The sequence below is a fragment of the Meles meles genome, chromosome 14 (genome assembly GCF_922984935.1).
Source record: "Meles meles chromosome 14, mMelMel3.1 paternal haplotype, whole genome shotgun sequence".
Classification (NCBI taxonomy): Eukaryota; Metazoa; Chordata; class Mammalia; order Carnivora; family Mustelidae; genus Meles; species Meles meles.
In genome coordinates, this window is record NC_060079.1 from 2,934,563 (window position 1) to 2,960,549 (window position 25,987).

Here is a 25,987-nt window from a genome sequence, read left to right on the forward strand (position 1 = left end):
TGACCAAGCCAGCTGGACACCCATATTTTTGCTCTTATTCTAAGACTTTTTATTTCCTATAAACATTAGAATCAGTTAATCAATTTCCACCAAACCACAAAAACTGAGATTTTGACTGGGACAGTAATGAATCTAGATCAGCATTGGGAGAACTGACATATTTTATGTAAGTCTTCCAATCTAGGAAAATGGTTATTCATGTTTTCTTCAGTGTTTTATAGGCTAATGTGTGGAGTTTATACATCTATTTTATAATAACATTTCCATGTATGTAATTTTTTGATGCTATTATAAACAGCACTTAGTTTATTTTCTAACCATTTATTGTTAATATATAGGACTACGATTAATTTTAAAAATTTAAAATTTTTTTTCAAGTAAGCTCTGCACCCAATCTGGGGCTTGAACTCATAACCCTGAGATCAAGATTCGCATACTCCACTGACTGAACTTGTCAGGCACCTCAGAAGTACAGTTTAAAAAACATATTGACATTGTGGGGCGCCTGGGTGGCTCATTGGGTTGAAGCCTCTGCCTTCGGCTCAGGTCATGATCCCAAGGTCCTGGGATCGAGCCCCGCATCGAGCCCCCCACATCAGGCTCTCTGCTCAGCAGGGAGCCTGCTTCCCTTCCTCTCTCTCTGCCTGCCTCTTTGCCTGCTTGTGATCTCTGTCAAATAAATAAATAAAATCTTAAAAAAAAATTGACATTGCAACTAATTTCCTTATTAAATTCTTATTAACTCTAATAGTTTGCCAGGTTCTTTTAGTCCTTCTCCATAGATAGGCATGTCAAATGCAAATGAGTTTTATTCTTCCTTTCCAATTTTTATACCTTTATTTATTAAATTGACTAGAACTTCAAGCAACGTTGCCTTATTAAACTGACTTATTAAACTGACTAGAACTTCAAGCAACGTTGAGTAGAAGTGGTAATAGTGTACATTTTGGTCTTGTCCCTTGACTTAGAAAATTGTTATTGCACTATTATGTTAAATGCAGAGGTTTTTTGAGGGTCCCCTTTTCCTAATATTTCCCTCTATTCTTAAGTTTGCTGAGTTTTTACTATGAATGGCTGTTGAGTTTTATCAAATGTTTTTTTACTGTCAAGATGGCTTGTATTGTTTTCCTCTTACTGTATGGTAAATTGCATCAATTATTTTAAATGTTAAACTAGCCTTTTATTTCTGAAATAACCCTACTTAGTTACGATGTTTCATCCCTTTTATTACTGGAATCAATTTCGAATATTTTGGTTAGGACAGTAGTATAAAAGTGATGGTCTATAATTTTTTTTTCTTATATTATTCTTGTCAGGTTTTTTTATCAGGGTATTTCTGGCCTTATAAGACAAGTTGGGAAATACCCTTTCCTTATATTCTCTGGGAGTGTATATTTTTAAGATTGGTATTATTTCTTCCTTAAGGAAGATTTCATCAGAAAATAGAATCTGACCCTACAGTTTTCTTTGTGGAAAAGCTTGTAATTTCAAATTTTTTTTTCTTTAATTTGACAGAGATCACAAGTAGGCAGAGGCAGGCAGAGAAGGGGGTGGGGGGGGCGGGGAGCAGGCTCCCCGCTGAGCAGAGAGTCCAATGCAGGTTTTGATCCCAGGACCCTGAGATCATGACCTGAGCGGAGGGAAGAGGCTTTAACTCACTGAGCCACCCAGGCGCCTCTGGAATCAATTTGTTTAATAAAGACAGGGCTATTGAGATTTTCTGTTTTTCCTTGGGACAGATTTTTTTTTTAGAAGTAGGCTCCACACCCAGTGCAGAGACTGTGGAGCCCAGTACAGGACTTGAACTCATGACCCTGAGATCTGAGACTCAAGTCCAGATCAGAGACTCAAGTCCAGATCAAGAATTGGACACACAGGGCACCTGGGTGTCTCAGTGGGTTAAGCCTCTGCCCAGGTCATGATCTCAGGGTCCTGGGATCGAGTCCCACGTCGGGCTCTCTGCTTGGCAGGGAGCCTGCTTCCTCCTCTCTCTCTGCCTGCCTCTCTGTCTGCTTGTGATTTCTGTCAAATAAATAAATAAAATCTTTTAAAAAAAAAAAAATTGGACACACAACTAACTGACTGAGCCAGCCAGGTGCCCCCCTTGGCACAGATTTGGTAAGTTGTGTTTTCAAAGGATTTGTGTACTACCTCAAATTTGTCAAATTTGTCAAATTCTTTGACCTAAGGTGTTCATAACCTTTTGTTTTTAATGTCCATAGGATCTCCAGTTTTTTTGTTTTTTTGAAGTAATTTCCACATCCAACATGGGGCTCAAATCACCACCCTGAGATCAAGCATCGCATGCCTTACTGACAGCCAGCCAGGGATCCCTCCAGTAATTCTTTAGATACTGGTTATTTTTAAAACTTCCTTGATCTGGGTACGCCTGGGTGGCTCAGTTGGTTAAGCGGCTGCCTTCAGCTCAGGTCATGATCCCAGCGTCCTGGGATCAAGTCCCACATCCGGCTCCGTGCCCAGCGGGGAGCCTGCTTCTCTGTCTCTGCCTGCCACTCTGTCTGCCTGTGCTCACTCTCGCTCTCTCTCTGACAAATAAATAAATAAAATCTTAAAAAAAAAAATTCCTTGATCTGTTTTACTAGGGATTTATTAGATTTTTTATTAATTTATAAGCATATAATTTATGAGCCTTTTAAAATTTTATTTTATTATTTTTTAGATTATTTATTTATTTATTTGACAGAGATCACAAGTAGGCAGAGAGGCAGAGAAGCAGGCAGAGAGAGAGGAAGGGAAGCAGGCTCCCTGCTGAGCAGAGAGCCCAATGTGGAGCTCGATCCTGGGCCCTGGGATCATGACCTGAGCTGAAGGCAGAGGCTTTAACCCACTGAGCCACCCAGGCGCCCCTGAAAGTCTTTTTTTTAAGTCAGCTTGAAACAGGGAGTTTGAACGCAAAATCATGAAATCACGAGTCAGCCAAGAGCCCCATGAAAGTCTTTTTAATGTCCGTATGTGTGGGCTGTTAGTCTGATTTCCCAGGTTTTAGGTTTCCCCTTGCTTTATTCACGTGTAGAAAAAAACTGATTAACTGCTCTTCATTCTAGATGTGACTTACAGAACATTATTCATAATCATCTACTCTCTACATTTAAAATCACTAGCTTCTGAAAACCTTGTCCACAATACTACAACACTATTTTCCTTAACTAGCTTTGTCTTTTCTTTCAGCTTAAATTCTCAAATTATTTTTTAAAAGATGTTATCTATTCAAGAGTGAGCATGAGCAGGGGAAGGGCAAAGGGAAAGGGAGACGCAGGGTCCCCACTGAGCAGGGAGCCTGCAGTGAAGATCTACCCCAGGACCTGGGATCATGACTTGAGCCAAAGGCAGATGCTCAACCTGTTGAGCCACCAAGGCGCCCCTAAATTCTCAGATTCTTAATCTCATTCTAACATGGTCACACTTTAGAATTCAAAATTATAGAGCACTATTCACGTCTACAATTTTGTACTTCATGTCATCTTTGTCTACAAACTCTTTCCCTATTATCTGCCACTCATGATTGCAGATACTTATGTGCCAAGGAGTTGGGAAGTTTTTAAAAAGATTTTATTTATTCATTTGAGAGAGAGAGACAGAGAGAACACAAGCAAGGGGAGCGGCAGAGGAAGAGTGAGCAGCAGACTCTCTGCTGAGCTGGGAGCACTATGTGGGACTCAATCCCAGAACCCAGAGATCATGACCTAAGCTAAAGGCAGATGCTTAACCCCCTGAGTCACCCAGGCACCCCGAGTTGGGAGTTTTAAACTAAAAGCAAAGGGGAACTTCAAAACTTTGAATCAGAAGAGTGACATGACCTGAAATGATAAAGCATTATTTTTTTCTACAGAACTTGAGCTCTTTACTTCACTTATTTACTTTTACATTCTATGTAGCAAGTGGTACATTGTCCATATAAAAAATTTATGAATTTCACTTGTCCTCTGTGAAAAGAGAAAACCAATAAACTGCCATTACTTAGGGACTGTTTTTCTGAATTGTACTTCCTAATTTCTCATATTAAATTAATGGCAGATGTTTCCTAATGCCTTTTCTCAATGAAATTAGAAAGATGAAAATAAACCCTGCGTGCAGTCCAGATCACTGATGACAAGTCCTTCAGCAGGGGAAGCAGATGATAAACAAGACTGAACTGTTTTCTTCCTTCCTTCTATAGTAACAACATAGTAATTTTATAATTTAAAAAACATGATAATGGAAAAAAACATTATTCCCCTCCCTAGAGATATTCTTATTATGTTCTGAATTTAGTTATTTTTTTCCCTCAACATTTTATAATGAAAAATTTCACATACGAAAGAGTTGAATTAAATTTATGGGGAACATGGATAAACCCAGCATCTACATCTTTTGAATTTTTCATATTTACTTCATTACAATATGAAGAGCTTATTGTGCCTTATAGGTATGCAGTATGTTGAAGAAACAATTTTTTAAAGATTTTATTAATTTGTCAGAGAGCATGGGTGCATACGCAGAAGTAGGGGGAGCAGCAGGCAGAGGGAGAAGCAGGTTCCCCGCTGAGCAAGGAGCATGATATGCAGGACTGGAGCCCCCAGGACCCTGGCTGGAATCATGACCCAAGCTGAAGGAAGATGCTTCGCTGCCTGAGGCACCCCAGGTGCCCCAGAAATGAGAGAATTAAAAGGAGATGATTTGTTTTCTCGATGCATAAATTCAACGTTTTAAGCAAACTATCTTAAGTAGCCACTAGTTGATTTCATTAGTTTAGTTTACTCAGATAACCACCGATACCAAGGGTCTTTCTAATATAATGTCATTCAATTAACTGTTAAGTTTTAATGAAATAATGAGCCCATTAATCATTAGGAAAGGAACTTCAAAACTTGTGTTATATTACATTCTCTAGAGTATCCTCTTAGGCCTCCAAGAGTAAACTGGATTTTTGGCAACATCCCAAAGCTTCATTCAAATCCAACTCTGAAAGACTGAAACGGTCCAGTATCAAAAACCAAAATGGTTCTAAATTAATGAGAATGATTTTCCTAGGTAAAGTTAATTTTACCCACTGCCGTCACAGAGAGTCTACAGGGACTCCTAGTGTGACCCCAACGAAAAGAATGCACCCTGTTCTGCTCTAGTCGTTGCTCATCTGCCATTTTATTCCACAGCTTTGAGACAAAACCCAAGTGTATGTAAGAATTAAATATATGATAAAGCTGGTATCCGAAATCAGATACAAAGGGAGAATTACTAAATATAGTGATGGGAACAGTGTTCTTTGGAAAAAAAAAACAAAAAAAAAAAACCAGGGATCCTTAATTTTCATTAGTGTATTTCTCAAATTAAAACATGTAGTCTCCTTCAGAGGGAAAAAAAATTGCCACAATACCTAAAGGTTGACTTAATATTATTTTTAATATTTCTCAGATTTGTACTAACATAAAAATAGTATATACTCTTTATTCTTAATAGTTCTCATACAATAGAAGCTAAGACATTTATAAATTAAGACCAATAAAATACAGACTAATCACCTTAACATATAATGTAACAAATAATGCTGTTTTGCTCAAATAATAAAAAAATGTTTTGCCCAAAAGAAATAAATCACAGATATTTGGTTTAATAGCAAAAAGCTGCAGTTTCAGACTCCATTCTACTTTCAAACTGTTTCTGAAAGTTTTTACTATAATAATGAAGAGAACAGTCACACAGTATCTTGTTCAAACTAGTACTGATAAATTGAAGCCTTTTTCTCCTTACAAAGTAATCAGAACAGAAAATTAACCAAACATGTTAAATGTCAGTCTTCAAATGCCAATTTTAAAAGGTATGAATTGACAGAATGAAAAAATAACTGACTTTATTCATATCTGCGTTAACTACTACTGAATCCAATTAGTTTTAGAATTTGGAACAGAAACACTCTTTACTATTTGCTATTATACTTATTGCTAACAAACTGCTGAGTTCTAGGATCCTCCCAACAAAAATGGTACTGACCATTAGGGTACGGATCTTTTCTGAAGAAATTTAAGACCCTACTACGTCAAGAACCACATCAGGTATATTATGTGTACAACAACAGCACACCATCATTTTTCTCATTCTCATGTAATCCATGTCCTGCAGATTCCACAGTTTTATTTTTTTTCAAATCAGATTTTAATTTTGAATACTTAACACTATTGTTGATGTGCATTTCACTTTCCTCATGTTTGCTAAGAATATGTGATAAATGCTGCCAATCTTTGCACCCATTCTCATTCTTCAGTTGATTTTTCCCTTCCCCAAAAAGTTTGCAATACAAACAAAACACAGAATCTTTTGAAGTAGAATAAAGTAACCAGGACCTAGTGGTTTTATCACCATTTGGAAGAATTCGTGTGTAGTAAGTTTCTGAAAATTTCCTCCCTGTACTGTCTTTTGGAAAGTTAAAGTTTCTTACTTGAGGAGGATCATTTTCAACAAGAATGTCCCGTTGTTTAGTATTTAAAACTCGGGGCCATGTACCTGGGTCTGTAGAAAGTACAACTGATACAATGCAGTCTTCTGGTTTTTTCTCTTCCAGTGGCTCTTGAAATTTATCAGCTATGGTTAACACTGAAGAAGTTAAATTCACACTCTGTTTGATCAGTGATGTATCTGTGCTATATTCTGCCAGAACCTGTAGCTCTGGAGTCTTTTCCTTTTTATTCGGTATTCCCTCTTTTTTTTCTAAAACAGTATTCAATGGCCCATATAATTTTCTTTCATTTTCTTCTCGGACAGCATTCCGTTTTCTGCTTTCTGATGCTGACAAATTTTTTGATTTTGTTTCCATCATCTGGGGAGAAATAGATTACAATTTTATCTTAGATTTGTTGAAAGGAGGGACACCTGGGTGACTCAGTCAGTAAAGCATCTGCCCTCAGCTCAGGTCATGATCTCAGAGTCCTAAAATCGAACCCCGTTGGGTTCCCAGAAGGGAGCCTGCTTCTCCCTTTGCCCCTCCCCTCCACTTACGCTTTCTCTCTCAAAATAAATAAATAAAAAGATCTTTAAAATTAATGTATACACAAATGCCAAATAAGCACATGAAAAGCTAATCATTTGTCATCAAAGAACTACAATCGAAACCACCACATACCACTTCACAACCACTATGACGGCTATAATAAAAGGATATATAATGACAAGTGCTGGAAAAGATGTGAAAAAACTGAAACCTTCCTAGTGCAGATGTAGAATGGTACATGTGCCTTGTAAAATAGCCTGGCAATTTTTTTTTTTTAAAGATTTTATTTATTTATTTGAGAGAGAGAGATCACAAGTACGCAGAGAGGCAGGCAGAGAGAGGGGGAAGCAGGCTCCCCACTGAGCAGAGAGCCCAATGAGACGCTAGATCTCAGGACCCTAAAATCAAGACCTGAGCTGAAGGCAGAGGCTTTAACCCACTGAGCCGCCCAGGTGCCCCCTCCTGGCAATTTCTTAATTAGTTACCATATGACCCACCAATACCAGAATGAAAATGCGGGTCTACAAAGATTTGTACAAATTATTCATAGCAACATTATCATAATAGCCAAAAAGTAGGAATAATTCAAATGTCCATTACTGATAGATAAATACAAAATGTGGGTGTTATCCATGCAATGGAATACTATTTGGTGATAAAAATAAGTTATATGCTACAACATGGATGACCCTTGAAGACAGTATGATATGTAAAAGCCAGTCACAAAGTATCACATATTGTGTGATTCCATTTAATAAAAACACATAATTTATTTTAGAGTCAATAAAATCTAAAAAAAATCAAAATAACAAAAATGTATGGAACATGAATGGCACCCTATTAGCTGTAATATTTTTGTATACAGCACAACTTGAACACTGCACTTGATAATGTTTAAAAAACTAAGAACCTTGGGGGTACCTGGGTGGCTCAGTCGGTTAAGTGTCCAACTCTTGATTTTGGCTCAGGTCATGATCTCAGGATTATAAGATCAAGTCCCACATCGGGCTTTGTTCTCAGGGCAGAGTCTGCTTAAATTCTATCTACCCCTCCTACCTCTAAAATAAATAAATTCTATAAACAAACCAAACCAACTAAAAGCTTTGTTTTGATTTGACCCTGAAAGCAACACTGGCAGCATGAAGTAAAAAAAGCAGAAGCAACATAATCAAATTCATACTTAGAAAGGTTGCTCTGATTGTATTATGGATTTTTTTTTTTTTAAAGATTTTGTTTATTTATTTGACAGAGATCACAAGTAGCCAGAGAGGCAGGCAGAGAGAGAGAGGGAAGCAGGCTCCCTACTGAGCAGAGAGCCCGATGCAGGGCTCGATCCCAGGACCCTGAGATCATGACCTGAGCCAAAGGCAGAGGCTTAACCCATTGAGCCACCCAGGCGCCCCTGGGTTGTTTTTTTTTGAAGATTTTATTTATTTATTTGAGAGAGACAGTGACAGAGAGAGAGAGAGCGCGCAAAAGCGGGGAGGAAACGGAGTAGCAGGCCCTCCACTGAGCAAGGAGCCCGATGTGGGGGCTCAGTCCCAGGACCCTGGGATCATGACCCAAGCCGAAAGCAGACACTTAATCGACTGAGCCACCCAGATGCCCATACTATGGATTTCTAACTGTAAGGAAGACCAAGGATACAGAGACAATCAGAAGCTATGGTAGTTTAATTCTGGCAAGAGATGATGGTAGCTATACATCTAGGGCTGTAGGAACAGAGACAGGATAGAGTTGAGAGATATCTGGATTATTGGTAACTGAGTGGCTCTGGAGGCTAAGGAAGAGGAAGGAGTAAAGAATGACCCTAAGTTTCTGCCTGGGCATCTGATTGAATGGTGGGATCATTTACTGATAGAGGAAACAGAGCGAAAACAGGTCTGGAGTTTCAGTTTTAGACAAGGAATTTGAGGTATTTGTGGAACATTCAAATGGAGATTACAGATGGATGTATTAGTCTATAATTGAAAAAAGATCTATCTACACACAAATGGAAAAAATTAAAATAAAAAAAGGAAAAAAGGAAATACCACCTACAGATATATTTTGGAAGTCACCAAAATCTATTCATTGAATTATGGGATTGGATGAAACTGTATTGAAAAGGCATATAAAAAGGCCAAAAGAAGGCCAATTACTATAGTTAGCGTTATCTTTTATATAACCAAACTCAAGTTTAGTCGTTTCTCCTTCCTGAGTTTCCCAGTAATGAACAGATATTCAACTTGTTATAGCTGTAATTCTCAATGGATGGGCGATGTCCCAACTGTCTGACCTTGGGCAAGTTACTTGACCAATGAAGGTTCAGTTTCTTTGGCAATAAAATGAAGGCATCAATTGCACCTAACTAGGGAGACTGTTTAGATGATCAAATGCAGAAATACATGTAAAACTGTATCTGGCACAACAGTAAAATTATGTTAGCTGTTATTACTGGCATGAACGCGAGCAATGATACCTGTGATCATTTTGTAATTACTGAATATGGTCTAATATCAAGAACTGATAATAAGAAGACAAAGGTGGCTCATCTAAACTCTCACGGGTATTCTGCTTATTCTAGGTTCCAAGATTAAATTGGTTACATCTTTTCCTATCTGTGTCTTCAGGCATCTTTCTGGAGACATTCAACTGAAATTCTCTGAAAGTGAAGTTCAAAAATACCCTAGTGCAGTACTACATCTCTCACAACCAAAATTTTTACTGATGACCTGAATGAAAACTGAGGCTAAGTAAAAACAGGTGAGCAGGCACCAGTTTAACTAAAACACTGAAAAGAAAGGTACCAAGATGAAGAGCACTGTATTTATTGACAGAATCTCTCTTCACTCTCAGAAGTGTCCCAGCAGTTAGGTGGTTAAGTCACCCCACATATAAGGCAGTATACTAATTCTGAAGATTACTAAATTGAATGAGATATAGATCCTGGCTTCAGGGAACCTACCGCTTATTAAGGGCAATTAAGGCACATGTATAATTAAATATTCACGTCAGGTGCAATAGAGCAAACTAAGGTTTTGGACTGAAGTCAAATCTTACTTGGGGTAAGATACTTTCTCTGAACTTCAGTGTCTTTAACATACTGTAAAAGTTTTATTCAATCAAAACTGAATATACATTTAATATAAATCAACACCTAGCTATATCTGGTTAATTAAGCAGCTCTTCCCTTCCACCTTTATCCATTTCTGCTTTCCCAGAAGTTAATCATTTTTACCACTATTAGCTGATTCACTTGGTGTTTTTGTCCAAATCTCAAAGTAATATGTTTTATCACTATTTACTGGCTTTTCCTCTCAGTTTCAGGCATCACAAATTGGCTTTTCAACGGGGAAGATAGAAATTTAGTTTTCCTCTTCCTCAGTGTATTTACCATGTGTACCATCCAGCCACCTATTTATCCTCTGTTGCAGGATTTCTTAACTGTCATGCTATTGACAACTAGAGCCAGAAAATTCTTTATTGTGAGGGTCTGTCCTGTGCATTGCAGGATGTTTAGCAGCATCCCTGACCCCCACCCAGTGGACGCCAACTAGGATAGTGAAAAATATTTAGATGTTGCCAAATGTTCTTAGGGGAAAAAAATGACCCCTGGTTAAGTCATTTGGTAAAATCAAGATTCAATCTTTACATTCATAACTGTGTATGCTATTCTCAGATAAACCACTGACTGCAGGATTTCAGTTTTTCCTTAAAGTGTTCTTCTATTACTAAGACTTTTTATTGTGAAAAGGCCTGTCACTAACCATTAATGTGGTGGGGGGTACATCATTTATAAAACATCTATATTTTATGGAAATATTCTTGTATTTGCCAACTGTTTATGAGGTATTTTGCATCACTGAGATATACATAGCAGAATGGAGAGACTTTCTCTTGGGGATGGGAGTGGCAGACAATATAGTAATTCAAGAAAGTCTGGATATATAATTGCTGCCTATTTTGACTATGTGTATTTTCTTGTTTTTACTTCCTTTGGTTTTCATTTAGGAGTAAAAAGTGGGTCATCTATGTGCAAGCTTCATGCTCTTCAGATGATACACATTACATGTGTGTAAAGTTTATGAGCTCATTGCCTTTAACAAAAAGTCATGGTCTAAGCAGATATAAGCAAATCATCCATTAAAAAAATACTTGTAAAAAATATATGACCTTATAAAAATACCGGTTCACTACCAAATTAGTTTACTGTATTTTTGCCATGCACTCCTTTGTTGTTGTCGTTGTTTTTAAATTTTATTTATTTATTTGAGAGAGACAGAGAGATCACAAGTAGGCAGAGAGAGAGAGAGTGGGAAGCCAGCTCCCCGGTGAGCAGAGAGCCCGATGTGGGGCTGGATCCCACGATCCTGGGATCATGACTGGAGCCGAAGGCAGAGGCTTTAACTCACTGAGCCACCCAGGCGCCCTGCCATGTACTCTTCTGAAAAGATAACATCTATGCTAAATCGTTTTTGCCTATTTTGTTTTTAAAGATTTTTATTCATTCATGACAGACAGACAGAGAGAGACAGAGGGAGAAGCAGGCTCTCCAAGGAGCAGGGAGCCCAATGCGGGACTTGATCCCAGGATCCCGGGATCACGACCTAGCCCGAAAGCAGACGTTTAACCATCTGAGCCACCCAGGTGCCCCATTTTTGCTTATTTTAAACTGTTCATTGTTCTCTTCTATAAGCCACATCCAAAAGCCTTACTGAAAATGAGGTACGGTATATATAAAGAAAATAATAAAGGTAACAACATATAGAAGTCTTCCTTTAAAAATTTAAAAGTTAATTACAGACACCTATTGTTTCTTCTATAATAAGTCTTGCCCACTTCAGAGTTACTTTTCTCTTAAACTAACCACTAATATCCTCATCCGGTGAAATACAGGTTACGAATATTCCTGGTTTTACATTTATGACCCATCTTGAATAAATTTTTTTTTGTATGGGGAAAAAAAATGGGGTCAAAGCTCATTTATTTCCAAATAACCAAAAATGCATCCAACCTTGTTAAAAAGATCTTACTTTTCCCATTAAAATTATATGGTACCAATTGATGGAAGATAGCAGAGCAGGAGGGTTTTGGGCTCACCTTGTTCCATGGATGCAACAAGAGAACAGCTATACCCAACACAACTAACTGGAAATGACCTAAAGACTGGCAGAACACATCTTCCATGGCTCATCACAGAAGCCCACATTGAAAAGAGATGTACTTGGGAACCCAATACCTGGTGTAACTAACCACAACTAGGAGGGACATCACAAGTGTGGAGAAGAAAGGCTTAGACCCCACACAGGGCACCCTTGGCACTGGGAATCTGCACTGGGAAGATGAGTTGCTGTAATGTATAGCTTTGAAAACCAGCAGGGTTAACTCCAGAAGCTTTAAAAATCAGTGGCGCTTATATGAACCACTTTAGGAACAGGCCCCTTTCCTTGCACTCCACCCTCTACCACTACAGGAGTAGGGAGAGACTCCTAGGAGAGACTCCTCCCAGGGGAGGGGACTGTGGTGGTCTTTGTGCTAGGGCTCATTAGCCCTATCCCCCCTCTGCACCCTCTTGGGATGTCTGGCCAGAGTGAAGGTGTGCTCCTATATCCTGACCCTGACCCCCTATATTCCTACCATGTTGTGTCTGGCTCATCTCTGCTTGAAAAAAAGTAATGCTTTTGCCTTAAAAGAAAAAATAAATCAGTGCGGCTTAACTCTGGAAGCTTTAAAAAAATCAGTGGGCTTAACTCCAGACAGCTGGAGGGTGATAGGAAACTAAGTCCCCACCTTTAAAGAGGCAGCATACCAAATAATGACCTGAGACACAGAAGAGAAGTAACAGTTTGAAAGGCATCTGAGGTACACATGAAGATTTACTGACTTGTCTGAGAAGGTGTGCCAGAGGGGCAGGATCTACAGATTACTCTAAGAAAAGTGCTGGTGGGGGCGCCTGGGTGGCTCAGTGGATTAAGCCGCTGCCTTCGGCTCAGGTCATGATCTCAGGGTCCTGGGATCGAGCCCCGCATCGGGCTCTCTGCTCTGCAGGGAGCCTGCTTCCTCCTCTCTGCCTGCCTCTCTGCCTACTTGTGATCTCTCTCTCTGTCAAATAAATAAATAAAATCTTTAAAAAAAAAAAAAAAAAGAAAAGTGCTGGTGGGTACCATTCCCTCCCACCCCTAACTTAGATAACTGGTCATTTGCAAGGGCCAACACAAATATTCTCCATTTACCTTGCTAGCACGGTGTGCCCTGCCCCATCCAACCACGCAGCCTCGGCGGGGACTGACACCACTCTAAAGCTATTCCCACCCTGGGAAAGTTGGGGGAAATAAGCCCATCCACCATGCCTACAATTCTTCTAGCTGGGAATCTTAGCTGGCAGCACAGGGAGCAAGACCTGCCCTTTAATGCACTTATAGCTGTGACAGAAAGGGAAACTGCAGACTGCTAGGCTGATGGCTGCCCCACCCATCAATGAGACCACAATAGATGCCTGAAGCAGCCATGACAGGTTCCTCAAGAGCACCCAGAGCAAACCCTGCCCAGTGCACCCACAGCAAATAAAGTGGGTCATTATAGGTGGTTGGACTAAAGGCAATTGTGGCTCAGTTACAACAGGAGGGTACACACAGCCCACACAAGGGACACCCCTGGAGCATTTGGTTCTGGTGACTAGGAGAAATTGTTATAGGGCACCACAGGACTTCTACATAACACCACCATTTTCAAGACGAGGATATGTAGCTGGCCTTCTTAGTATGGAGAAACACAGAAAATTAGATAAAATGAGACAGAGGAATATGGCCCAAATGAAAGAACAGACAAAATTACAATAAAAAAGCTAAATGAAATGGAGATAAGCAATATGTCTGACAAAGAAGTCAAAGTAATGCTCACAAAGATACTCACTGGACTTGAGAAAAGAGTAGATGAACTCAGTAAGAACTTCAACAAAGGGACAGAAAATACCAAAAAAGAACCAGTCAGAGCTTAAGAATTCAGTAACTGAAACAGATTAGAAGAAGCAGAAGAACAGAGCAGCAATCTGAAAGAGTACTGGCAATCATTCAAGCTAAAGAGCAGAAAGAAAAAAGAAAAAATAACAAGAAAAGGTTAGTAACATCATTAAGCATAACAACATTTGCAATGTAAGGATGCCAGAAAGAAACTTATTTCAAAAACAATAGCTGAAAACCTCCCTAATCTGGGGAAGTAAAAAGGTTTAGGAAGCACAGAGAACCCCTAACAAGATGAACCCGAGAAGGTCCATGCCAAGACACATAATGAAAATGGCAAAAAGTAATAATAAATACAGAATTTTTAAAGAAAAGAAAATAGTTACAGAAAAGGGAAACCTAAGGCTATCAGCTGATTTTTCATCAGAAACTTTGCAGACCAAAAGAAAGTGGTATGATATATTCAAAGTGCTGAAAGAAGAAACCTATAACGAAGACTACTTTACACCCAACAAGATCATCATTCAAACAGGAGAGTTTCCCAGACATACAACAGTTAGAGTTCATCACCACTAAACCAGTCTTACAAGAAATGCTAAAGGGAATTTTTAAATAAAGATTTTATTTATTTCTTTGAGAGAAAGAGAGCAAGCGAGAGAGAAAGCATAAGAGTGGAGAGGAGGGGCAGAGGGAGAGGGAGAAGCAGACTGCCCATGGGGCTCCATTCCAGGACCCTGGGATCATGACCTAAGCCAAAGGTAAAAGCTTAAGTGCCTGAGCCACCCAAGCACTCCAGGAATTCTTTCTTTTAAAGATTTATTTATTTTAGAGAGTATATGTTGGGGGAATGCAGGGGGAGAGGGAAAGAGAGAGGGGAAGCAGACTCTTGGTTGAGCATGGAGCCCGATGCAGAACTCAATCCCAAGACCCTGAGATCACAACCTGAGCCAAAACCAAGAGTCAGATACTTAACTGACTAATCCACCCAGGGGCCCCACAATAAATGTTAAAGGGAATTCTTTAACTGGAAAGAAAAGGTCATAAGTTGCAGAAAATTAGGAAAAGAAAAAAATTCACAGGTATAAGCTAATATATAGTAAAGGTAGTAGATTAATCACTTATAAAGCCAGTATGGAGGTTAAAACACAAAAGTAGTAAAATCTATTGCATCTACAAAAATTAGTTCAGGAATATGCAAAATAAAAGGATGTAAGTAAAATATGACATTATATACATAAAATGTGGAAAGGAAGTAAAAATGTAGTGCCTTCAGAATGTGTTTGAAATAATGCAACCATCAACTTAACAGAGACTGCTATACATTTAAGATGTTAAATATGAACTGAATGGTAACCACAAATCAAAAACTTGTCATACACAAAAAATAAAGAGAAAGGAATTCAAGCATAACATTAAGGAAATCCATCAAATCATAAGGTAAGACAGCAAGAAAGGACATACAACTGTAAATATCAATGCACCAAACACAGGATACATAAATACATAAAATAAGCGTTAACAGAAATAAAAGAGAAATTGATAGTAATAGAGTACTAGAGGGGACATTAACACCTCAGTTGCATCAATGGATAAATCATCTAGACTACAAATCAACAAGGAAACTATGGCTTTGAATAACACATTAGACTGGATGGGTGAAACAGGCATATACAGAACATTCTATCCCCAATCAGCAGAATACATTATTTTTAAGTACACAAGAAAACACTTGCTTGGACAGATCATGTTAGGCCACAAAATAAGTCTCAATAAATTTAAGACTGAAATCATATCAAGCATCTTTCCTGAGAACAAGAGTATGAAACTACATGTCAATTGTAAGAAAAAATGGGAAAAAACCAAATACACAGAAGCTAAAAAACATTCTACTAAAAAATCAATGAATGGGTCAATGAAGATATGAAGAGAAAATAAAAATAAATATGGAGATAAATGAAAGTGGAGATAAATGAAAATTATAAATGAAGATGGTCCAAAGTTTTGGGAAGAGGAAGGTTTATAGCAACACAGGTCTACTTTAAAAAAGCAAAACAGGGGTGCCTGGGTGGCTCAGTGGGTTAAAGCCTCTGCCTTCGGCTCAGGTCATGATCCCAGGGTCCTGGAATGGAGCCCCGCATCAGGCTCTCTGCTCAGCAGGGAGTCTGCTTCCCTTCTCTCTTGCTGCCTGCCTCTCTGCCTACCTGTGCTGTCTGTCAAATAAATAAATAAAATCTTAAAAAAAAAAAAAAAAATAAAGATACATGTTAAAAAAAAAAAAAAGCAAAACAAATCTCGAACAATCTATCATAAACTTAAAAGAGCTAGAAAAAGGAACAAAGCAAGTCCAAAGCCAGTAAAATGAAGAAAATAACGAGTAAAAATAAATTCAGAGATTAAAAACACAATAGAAAAGACCATTTGAAAAGATAAAATAGAATAATTGATAAGGCCTGAGCCACTTATCAAGAAAAAAAGAAAACTCAAATAAAATCAGAAATGGAGAATAATGACACTACAGAAACACAAAAGATTTTAAGAGGATATTACAAAAAATTATATGCCAACATACAGACAACCTAGAAGAAATGGGTAAATTCCTAGAAATATATAATCTTCCAAAACTCAACCAATATTCAAAAAACTCTGAACAAAAGTCCAGGAATGGCTTCATAAGTGAATTCTACCAAACATTTAAGAAAAGTTAATACCAAAAAAAAAAAAAAAAAAGAGAGAGAGAGAGAGAAAGAAGAAAAGTTAATACCTATTCTCTAAGAAGAGAAGGAAAACTACCTTAGAATAACCAACAGATTTCAAAACTCATTCAAGATGGGAGCTGAATGACAGATCGACAAAAATGGAACTAAATGAGATTCTAAGATAAATTTGGTTAATGTAAGCTAACAGGAAGAAGCTACTGTATACTTGATCATTTAAAATGCACTGAAAAGAATTACCTGTTTATATTCATTGACACAACCTTGGCAGCAAAATCTTATCTGCTGACCTTCAATGATCAGGACATTGTTTCCAGCACTTTTACTGGGCAAGTACTCTCCACACTGTTCACAGCAATTCATTATCAGACCATTGGCCAACCTGTACTTATTAAAGCACTGGTTACTGCACAGTTTATGTACTACATTATTAACGCTGACTTCATGGCGAATCTAAAAGAAAAGCCAGAATTTATTAAATAAATGAGTCAGATTAACACAGTAAGCAGAGACAAAAATAACCCCCCCCCACACCACTCCAAAAAAAACCCTCAAAACAAAAAAACCAACCTCTAGTAATTTCTCAGTGGAAGAAATATTCAGGGAAAAGACTGAAAAGCACATTTTGTCATTCTTTCATTTTTATCTCTGATTTCTTTGTAAAACTGATTTTACAAAAGAAAAAGATTCATAGAACAACAACAAAAAAAACCTATAAAATCAGTAATAACTTCTCCAAAGACACTTAAGAACTAGAAGAAATGAACTGGTTTAGAAGACTTTGATATGACCTTCTTCAAAGAAATGGATTAGGAATTTCTGGTATTAAACTTCATTGCCCTAGAAAATTTATGGGAGGGGCTAAAGAAATAATATTCATACCATATTCAGGATGGTATCTGTATATACATAAGCAAGGTGGTTCTTGCTTTGCTCAGTTCTGTGGTAACTAAGATAAAATCGTGTCCTCAATTTGCAAGGCTCTGGGAAACACCAAATTTAGTCACCAAGGACTGTGTTAAGTGAAGACTGCCTGTGTAACTATTTCTTCTTTCAGCAACTGGAAAGATGGCAATACCACTTAAGAAATGTGAGGGTATCAACACACCTACACTCCACTTGTTCTACATGTTCTTGTACAAGGACTGGTTGCATCGTTCACATCCTGAACCTATACTTTTATTTAGAGTGACTAGTAAGAACAAAATTCACCACAGAACTATTGCTTTGTTTAGGAGCATATTCAATTTCATGGAAACAGCAGTGTACTTTCCATAGCACACAAATAGGGTATCTGTTCCTAACGGAGTTAGTTCTAACATATCCTTATCCTTCCCCTTAACATCCAGGGCATTATTATGTAGATGGCAGAGCATATAATAACACTGAAAAGTTAAAATTATCCCTGTTAACCTAGATAATAACTGAAATAAGATATAAAAATCCAGACCTCTGTTAGTTTACTACAGATTATACATCTTGATTTATTAATTCTTTTTCTAAGATTCTGGTTGTCTTCATAGGGAGGCAAAGACGTACTACAAAATTCTTGAGAGGAGTCTCTTGACTCAACTTGAGGAACAGCAGTAGCCTTTTTTGTAGGTACATCTCTGAAACCAAAGATACAGACATAATCTAAGAATACTGCACTTTAATAAAAGTCAAATACATGAACAATAAACATTTTTTGTTTTTTCACGATTTAATCCTAGGAATCAACTATAATTTTTGGATCTAATAAAACCTACTTTTTTGGTTTCATTGTCAAGCGTTCCTAATTAATATGGCAAGAGATGATTTGGAGGTAAAAATATTTTGTAACAAAGAACCTTATCACAGGTTACTATGACTTTTTGAAGCATTCAAAAAGGGTGGCAACAACTTGGTAGAAGTAAGGTAAAAGATGGGGAAGGGATGAGGCAAAGACAGTGGCAGGGAGGGTCAATTTATTTCTATATCTACATTCCATTTCCTGCCAAGAATAAGGACAGTACAAATGAACCCATAGCTCTGATACACCTTAGGATAACTCAAGCTCAAAAGGTACCTGAAGATACCTTTGCAACAATTGTATCCATGAATTTGTACAGCTCTCCAATTACAATCAACATACATCTATACTGCCAGAATTCAACTATATGAAGCCATGTTGAAAAGTACAGCTTACTTTTTACTTATAACATTGCGTTTCTTTGGAGTACGTTTATGAGAGAAAGCAGAAAGGCAGGTGGTAGAACAAAAGAGGTGAGCTGATCCTTTTCGTTGATAAGCTGTCTGTCCCTTCTGTAAAGGTTTTCTGCAGTGTGCACAAGTGATTTTAGCTGGTTTTGTAAGTTGCTGTTGGACTGAAGACTGGAAAATCTGTTTAGGAAGGGAGGCCACTGGTGCTAAAGAATCCACACCTGGCTGTTTCTGATTACGGGGAAATGATGCTGACTGGGAGATCCAAGAATCTTAAAAACAAAACACACAAGAAAAAGTCATAGAACAAGTCAAAATTCACATCAGAAAAATATGTTAAATTTTCATTTTGTGCAAGTTCAACAGAATAATGACGAAGCCCTATAAGCAAGCCCTATAAGCAAGGCAGCCCTGTTGCACAATCCCAGGGGAATGCTTCACTTTGGTCTTTTTTTTTATTTTTGGTGAGAGAGAATCTTAAGTAGGCTCCAAGCCCAGCGAGGAGCCTGATGGGGGTGAGGATGGATATGGGACACTCGATCTCATGATCCTGATATCATGACCCGAGCCAAAATCAAGAGTGGATGCTTAACCGTCTGAGCCATGGAGGTACCCCTCCACTTTGTATCCACAATGAATGATACTCTACTGTGAAAAATGTAGTATGTGTTGACCCTTGAATCAGGTAATGCGGTAATCATCACTTAAGTCAGAGACCCCAAATTCAAAATGCATCTCTCTCTTTTTTTTTTTTAAAGAGAGACACAGCAGGAGAGGGAACACAGGCAGGGGGAGTGGGAGAGGGAAAAGCAGGCTTCCTGCTGAGCAGGGAGCCTGATGCAGGGTTCAATTCCCCAGGATCTAAGCTGAAGGCAGATGTTTAACCAACTGAGCCATCCAGGCACTCCCCACTCCAAACACTTTTTAAAGCAACTATTTCTACAATTCCTTCTCAGCCTTTAAATATTATTCCATAATCATTAATAAGGGTGATAGGTTAATCTGGGAAGACTCAGTTTTCCTAACTTCACGACAGGGACTCCTCCATCATATATTATTGTTAGCTTCAAAATGGTACAGTATTATGTAAAGGTAACAGTGTTTCTCAAACCTTAACATGCATGAGATCACTTGGGAATCTTTTTTAAACAGAGATTCTAGGGTTGCCTGACTGTCTGTTGGTAGAGCACGTGACTTTTGATCTTGGGTTTGTGAACTTGAGCCCCAAGATGGATGTAGAGATTACTCAGAAATAAAATCATATATATAATATGCATTTATACACACACATATATACATGTATATTCATACACATACATCTATATAAATATAAATCCATTCATTCAAAATCAACAGGTCTAGGGAAGGGTGTAAAGTTCTCCATTTCTAACTCCTGCATGATGGTGAAGCTTTGAGGCCCCAGAGAACTGAATTATTCTATCACTATCTTCAAAAACAGTTTTTGTAGGAGGGCCTCAGTGGTTCAGTTGGTTGAGCATCCAACTCTTGATTTCAGCTCAGGTTGTGATCTCATGGTAGGATCTAGCCCCAGGTCAGGCTCTGAGCTCTGCTGGGAGTTTGCTTGGAAGTTCTCTGCCTCTTCCCCTCCTCCGGCCCCCATCCACCCTCCATCAGGCACTCTCTAAAATAAAAAATAAATCTTAAAAAAAAAGAAGAAAAGAAAAAAAAAAAAGCTTTTGTCATTAGTGAGAGATCTATTGCCCCCAAAGGCCTTTCACAGTATAATACTGAGAACTTTATTTTCATTCCTAAATTCCTACCTACTGCTTCTAATTTTCTTTGTCCTATTTCAAGATACCTTTATCTTTTTAAAAAGATTTATTTATTTTTGCAAGAGAGAGACAAGAGAGAGTGTGTGTGCACCAGTCCCTGCTGAGCAGGGAGCCTGGTACAGGACTTGATCTCAGGACATTGGGATCATGACGTGAACCAAAGGCAGATGCCTTTTTTTTTTTTTTTTTTAAGATTTTACTTATTTATTTGACAGAGATCACAAGCAAGCAGAGAGGCAGGCCCCCCGGTGAGCAGAGAGCCTGATTCGAGGCTCCATCCCACAACCCTGGGATCATGACCTGAGCGGAAGGTAGAGGCTTTAATCCACTGAGCCACCCAGGTGCCCCCCAAAGGCAGATGCTTAACCGACTGAGCCACCCAGGTGCTCAAGTTACTGCCATCTTACAAGCAAAAATAAAACAGATAACAAATACAATTCTTTCATTCTATAGAATGACAAGCTGGCAAGTATGGAATGTAGTATAATAAAGTTTTTTTTTAATCACCTAGAGCTAAGTTTCATTACTGATGAACTTTCCTACTTCTGAACCACTCTAAAGAAAATAAAATTACAGATTCATCTATAGAACAAACATAGGTTGCACTCTAGGACCACTTTTTTATATATCATCCAGATGCCACACTAGATTGAATAAATAACAGGAATAAAAAATAGCAACAATTACAAGATTTGTCATTAGCATTAAACTGGGAGAACTAGGGGTGCCTGGGTGACTCAGATGGTTAACTAGCTGCCTGGCTCAGGTCATGATCCTTCTCAGTAGGGAGTATGCTTCTCCCTCTGCCCCTCCCCCCACTCTTGCCCTCTTTCTGTCCCATTCTCTCTCTCAAATAAATAAAATCTTAAAGAAAAAAAAAATTCTCTCTGCCCTTCCCCCATGTGCACATCCTCTCTCTCTAAAAATAAATAAATAGGTGCTCCTGGGTAGCTCAGTCAGTTAAGCGGCTGCCTTCAGCTCAGGTCATGATCCCAGGGTCCTGGGATCAAGCCCCACATAGGGTTCCCCACTCAACAGAAAGCCTGCTTCTCCCTCTCCTTATGCCTGTCACTCCCCCTGTTGTGTGCTCTCTCTCTCTCTGTCAAATAAATAAATAAATAATCTTTAAAAAAATATTAAAAATATAAAAATAAACAAATCTTTTAAAAATACGGGAGAAATAAAAACTCTAAGCAAAAATACTGGGCTTTTAAATTTTGTGGACATATCCATAAAGGCAGCATATTTTTACATATATATATAATTATGGAATGTGAAACAGCTTAGGACAATAATTAGATTTTGAAAAAAATTTTTTAAGACTTTATTTATTTGATAGAAGACTGAGGGAGAGAGGGAACACAAGCAGGAGGAGTGGGAGAGGGAGAAGCAGGCTTCCTGCTGAGCAGGGAGCCTGATGCGGGGCTTGATCCCAAGACCCTGGGATCATGACCTGAACCGAAGGCAGACGTTTAACGACTGAGCCACCCAGGCGCCCCCTGAAAATTTTTTTTAATATTTTATTTTTAAAAATCTACATCTAACATGGGGTTTGAGTTCACAACCCTGAGATTAAGAGTCAAATGCTCTTCAAACTAAGCCAGCCAGGTGCCCCAAGATTCTGAAATTTCTTTTTCACAGCAGCTGTGACTATATAAATAAAACAAATGTTTCCTTTGTTCATAGCACAACTGTTTTATTTCTCCAAATTTCAAATTTTCTTATTTCATCAATTTTTAAATTTCATTTTATTTTTGGAATTTTTATCTCCAGCTTAAACTTAACCTTTTTATCAAATTCTTCCATGTCCTAGCGTAAGAATGTTTTAAGAGGAGAAGGACCCTAGTAGGTTACTTAGTCCAAATCCTGGTTATATACAAGGAAAATTGAGCCCTAGAAGTTACATGATTTATCCAAAGCCCTACTGACTTTTAGACGTTATTAATTTGTTCTCACATCTAAACCCTTCTGCTTAAAAATATTTCAGCATTTCTACTATTGTAGAAATGGTCTGCTATAATGAGAAAAGTTCTTTTGGTGTCTCCCATAAAGAGACACCAAACCCACTTTTGGCGTTTTTTTTTTTTTTTTTTTTTTGACTGTTAAAGAATAATGTATACATAAAAGTATATAAATCTTTATGTGTGGAGCTCAATTAAATTTTTTAAAGTCTTTTTTTTTTTTTTTTTTTTTTTGAGAGAGAGAGCTGGGGAAAGGGAAAGAGAGAAGGTGAAGCAGGCTCCACACCCAATGCAGAGCCTGACACCGGGCTCAATCTCGACTGAGATCCTGACCTAAACCCATATCAAGAGTTGGATGCTCAGCAAATGAGCCACCCAGACACACGGCTCAATTAAACTTTTTACAGTGAATATATCTGCTTGACCACCACCCAGATCAACAAACAGAAAAAGTCCAATATCCCAGAAGCCTTGTCTTTTCTCAATAATTTCCTTCTTTTCCTGTAAGCCATCCCTATTAAGACTTCAATGATTAGTTTTCTCTTATTTTGAAATTCAGATACACTAAAAAAAATCATACAGTATGTAAAATTTTGTGGCTGATTCCCTTAACATCTTGTCTGTAAGGTTCAGTCACATTACGTGCAGTAGTATTCTACTGTGTGGCTAGAACTATTTATCAATCCTACTGTTGATGGACATCTGATTGTTCAAATTTTGACTATGATTTCTATACACGTCTTTTAATGGTTTCTTAAGGTATTTATCCTGCATGGGGTTTGTAAATGTTCTTGAATTTGTAGGCTAATGTGTTTTTTTGCCATTTTAGAAAATTCTCAATTGTACCTCTTCTGTCTCTTTTCTCTCCTCCTCCTCCTGGAACATTAAACACATGGGGCTTTTTATTAATTATAGACATCTTACATTCTTTTCTGGTTTTCCACCTTTCTATGATTCAATCTGGACTTTTTCTTATTTCTTCCAATTCACTTAAACTCTTCTTCGGCTATGCCCAACCTGCAGTTAAAACATAGTTGCTTATAATCTTTATCTAATAATCCTATTATCTGGATCCCTTGTAGGTTCACCTCTAAGGTCTTTTCCATTTCATTTTCTGTGATATGGCCTTGTCTTCTAATGTTCCTGATTGCTTTTTATTGTGCTTACATGAAAAGCTGAGGCTCTGTATTATGTAAGCAACCCAAGCCAGAGGTTGGAAGTAGGTTTGGGGGGGGGGGTTGTTTGTTTTTTCTACTAGTATCCCCGTGAATCTGTTGAAAGTTCTTACAGCCTTTCTCTGTGTTTTTTCTAGAATTGTGCACCCGTAAGAGAAAAGCGGCTTCAAATGACAGATTACTTCTCTGGGACTCCTTCTCTTAGATCTTAGGATATTCATTTTCCCACTGTATTTATGCTCTGTGATGTTTTTGATGCATATTTTATATATTTTGCCCCTCCTCCCCAATAACTTTCTGCAAGAGGGATTGGAATTACTTAGTCTTTTATTATCAGAAATAGAATGCCCTAGAATCAGAATAATAGCCAGAAATGACTATAATACAATAAAAATAAAACAGATGCAAGAGTGATTTCTACATAAAGGTATTTTCTGTGATGAGTTTTTTGTTGTTTATATAAAGATTTGTGATGAGTAGAAAACTTCTGCTGAAAAAGTCAACGCTAGAAGTTAATGAAAGGATTAAATAACTCAAAGGTCCATTCTAATGGATATCATCCTATTTTCATAAGATGAAATGCAAAGGTTTATGTGTATTTTATGCAGAGCCATAATTCTGTATGATGAAATTTGAACCTGTAAGCCCTAGATTTATTTGTAATTCAACTCCAGAAACCTTCATTTTCTTATTTTTTTTCCCCCTGTTTTGGAAATCCTTCTACTTATAGAAGTAGAAAGCACATAGAAACTAAAGTAAGGGGGAAGAATGGACTTTCCACAGCCTGACATAGACAAGAGGCCACAGCAAAACAGATCCACCCTCTCTGATTGCTCTCAGCAAGATCCATCAAAGCACTGCCACAAGCCTGACAGTTTGTGAGCACCCCAGAGGAGGGCCAGCACAACTCCAGAGAGAGTCCTGCCCCAGGAGAGTGGAGGACAACTACACGCCAATCTGCCTACAGGCCCCTCCGACCACCAAAAGCTTCTCAGGGGACAACACAGGGAAAGTGCCTGCAGTTGGGGCTACTTCATCTCTGGTGGACAACTGGTCTGACTCAACTCAAGCCCAAGGCGGCCCCTGACTGGCCCACTAACACCACGGGGACCAGACTGTGCCCACAACAGGCAGAGAGCCATCACAGGCAGCACTAAAGGCAAACACAGCTCCACCACAACAGTAAGACACCCCTGGGGCAACACACGCAGGAGACACCCCTGAAGTACCAGGTTCTGGGAACGGCGGACATTGCCCTGTGGGACCTCTTTGTCATAAAGCCACTAATTTCAAGTGTGGGAGACATCACTTTCCTAACACTGAGAAACAGACACAGCAATAGACAGAATGAGGATACAGAGGAATATGTCCCAGATGAAAGAACAGAAATAAATGAGCAAGAGAACTAAGCAAAATGGAGATAAGAAATATGTCTGAGGGACACCTGAGTGGCTCAGTGGGTTAATCCTCTGCCTTGGCTCAGGTCATGATCCCAGGGTCCCGGGATCGAGCCCCACATCTGGCTCTCTGCTCAACGGGAAGCCTGCTTCCCCCACGCCCCCCGCCTGCCTCTCTGCCTACTTGTGATCTCTCTCTGTCAAATAAGTAAATAAAAATTGAAAAAAAAAAAAAAAAAGAAAAGAAAAGAAACCCCCAAAACGAAAGAAACATGTCTGATACTGAATTTAAATACATAAAGATCATCGCTGGAATTGAGAAAGGAGTGCAGAACCTCCATGAGACCCTCCACCGAGACAGCAGCCTTAAAAAACGAATCAGAGCTACTGGTCAGAAATAAAAATAGACCACCTGGAATAAATAGCAAACAAGAAGAAGTAGAAGAATGGATCAGCCACCTGGAGGACAGAGTTATGGAAAATAATCAAGCTGAGCAGATGAGAGGGGGAAAAAAAAATACACAAAATGAGAATAGACCCAGGGAACTCAGCGACACCGTCAAATGTAACAGTCGCATGACAAGGATCCCAGAAGGAGAAGAGCAAGAAAAGGGGGCAGATTTGTCTGAAGAAAGAATAGCTAACAACTTCCTGAATCTGGGGAAGGAAAGAGAAATCCAGATCCAGGAGGCAGAGAGAGCCCCCCAACAAAATCAACCCAAAGAGGTCTGCAACAAGACACAAAGTAGTTAAGATGGTCAAAAGTAGTGATAAAGAGAGAATTTTAAAAGCAGCAAGAGAAAGGAAAGCAGTGACATACAAGAGAAATCCCAAACAGCTATC

At 38.5% G+C, this 25,987-nt stretch overlaps 1 protein-coding gene across 8 annotated transcripts in view; it reads right to left on the reverse strand.

Annotated features, from left to right (window-relative positions):
- Window positions 1-5,225: 5,225 nt before the first annotated feature.
- The window catches only part of ZMYM5 (zinc finger MYM-type containing 5), a 34,017-nt gene continuing 13,255 nt past the window's right edge, over window positions 5,226-25,987 (reverse strand). For 6 of the 8 annotated variants that reach the window (XM_045978559.1, XM_045978560.1, XM_045978562.1 and 3 more), the window contains exons 5-8: window positions 18,805-19,090; window positions 18,088-18,247; window positions 16,878-17,090; window positions 5,226-6,811 (exon numbers count right to left, since the gene is read on the reverse strand). In XM_045978559.1, coding sequence (XP_045834515.1) covers window positions 6,056-6,811; window positions 16,878-17,090; window positions 18,088-18,247; window positions 18,805-19,090 — 1,415 coding nt within the window. In that variant the 3' untranslated portion in view covers window positions 5,226-6,055. Of the gene's footprint in view, window positions 6,812-16,877; window positions 17,091-18,087; window positions 18,248-18,804; window positions 19,091-25,987 lie in introns of those variants that run through there. The other 2 variants (XM_045978564.1, XM_045978565.1) reach the window with 2 other exon arrangements.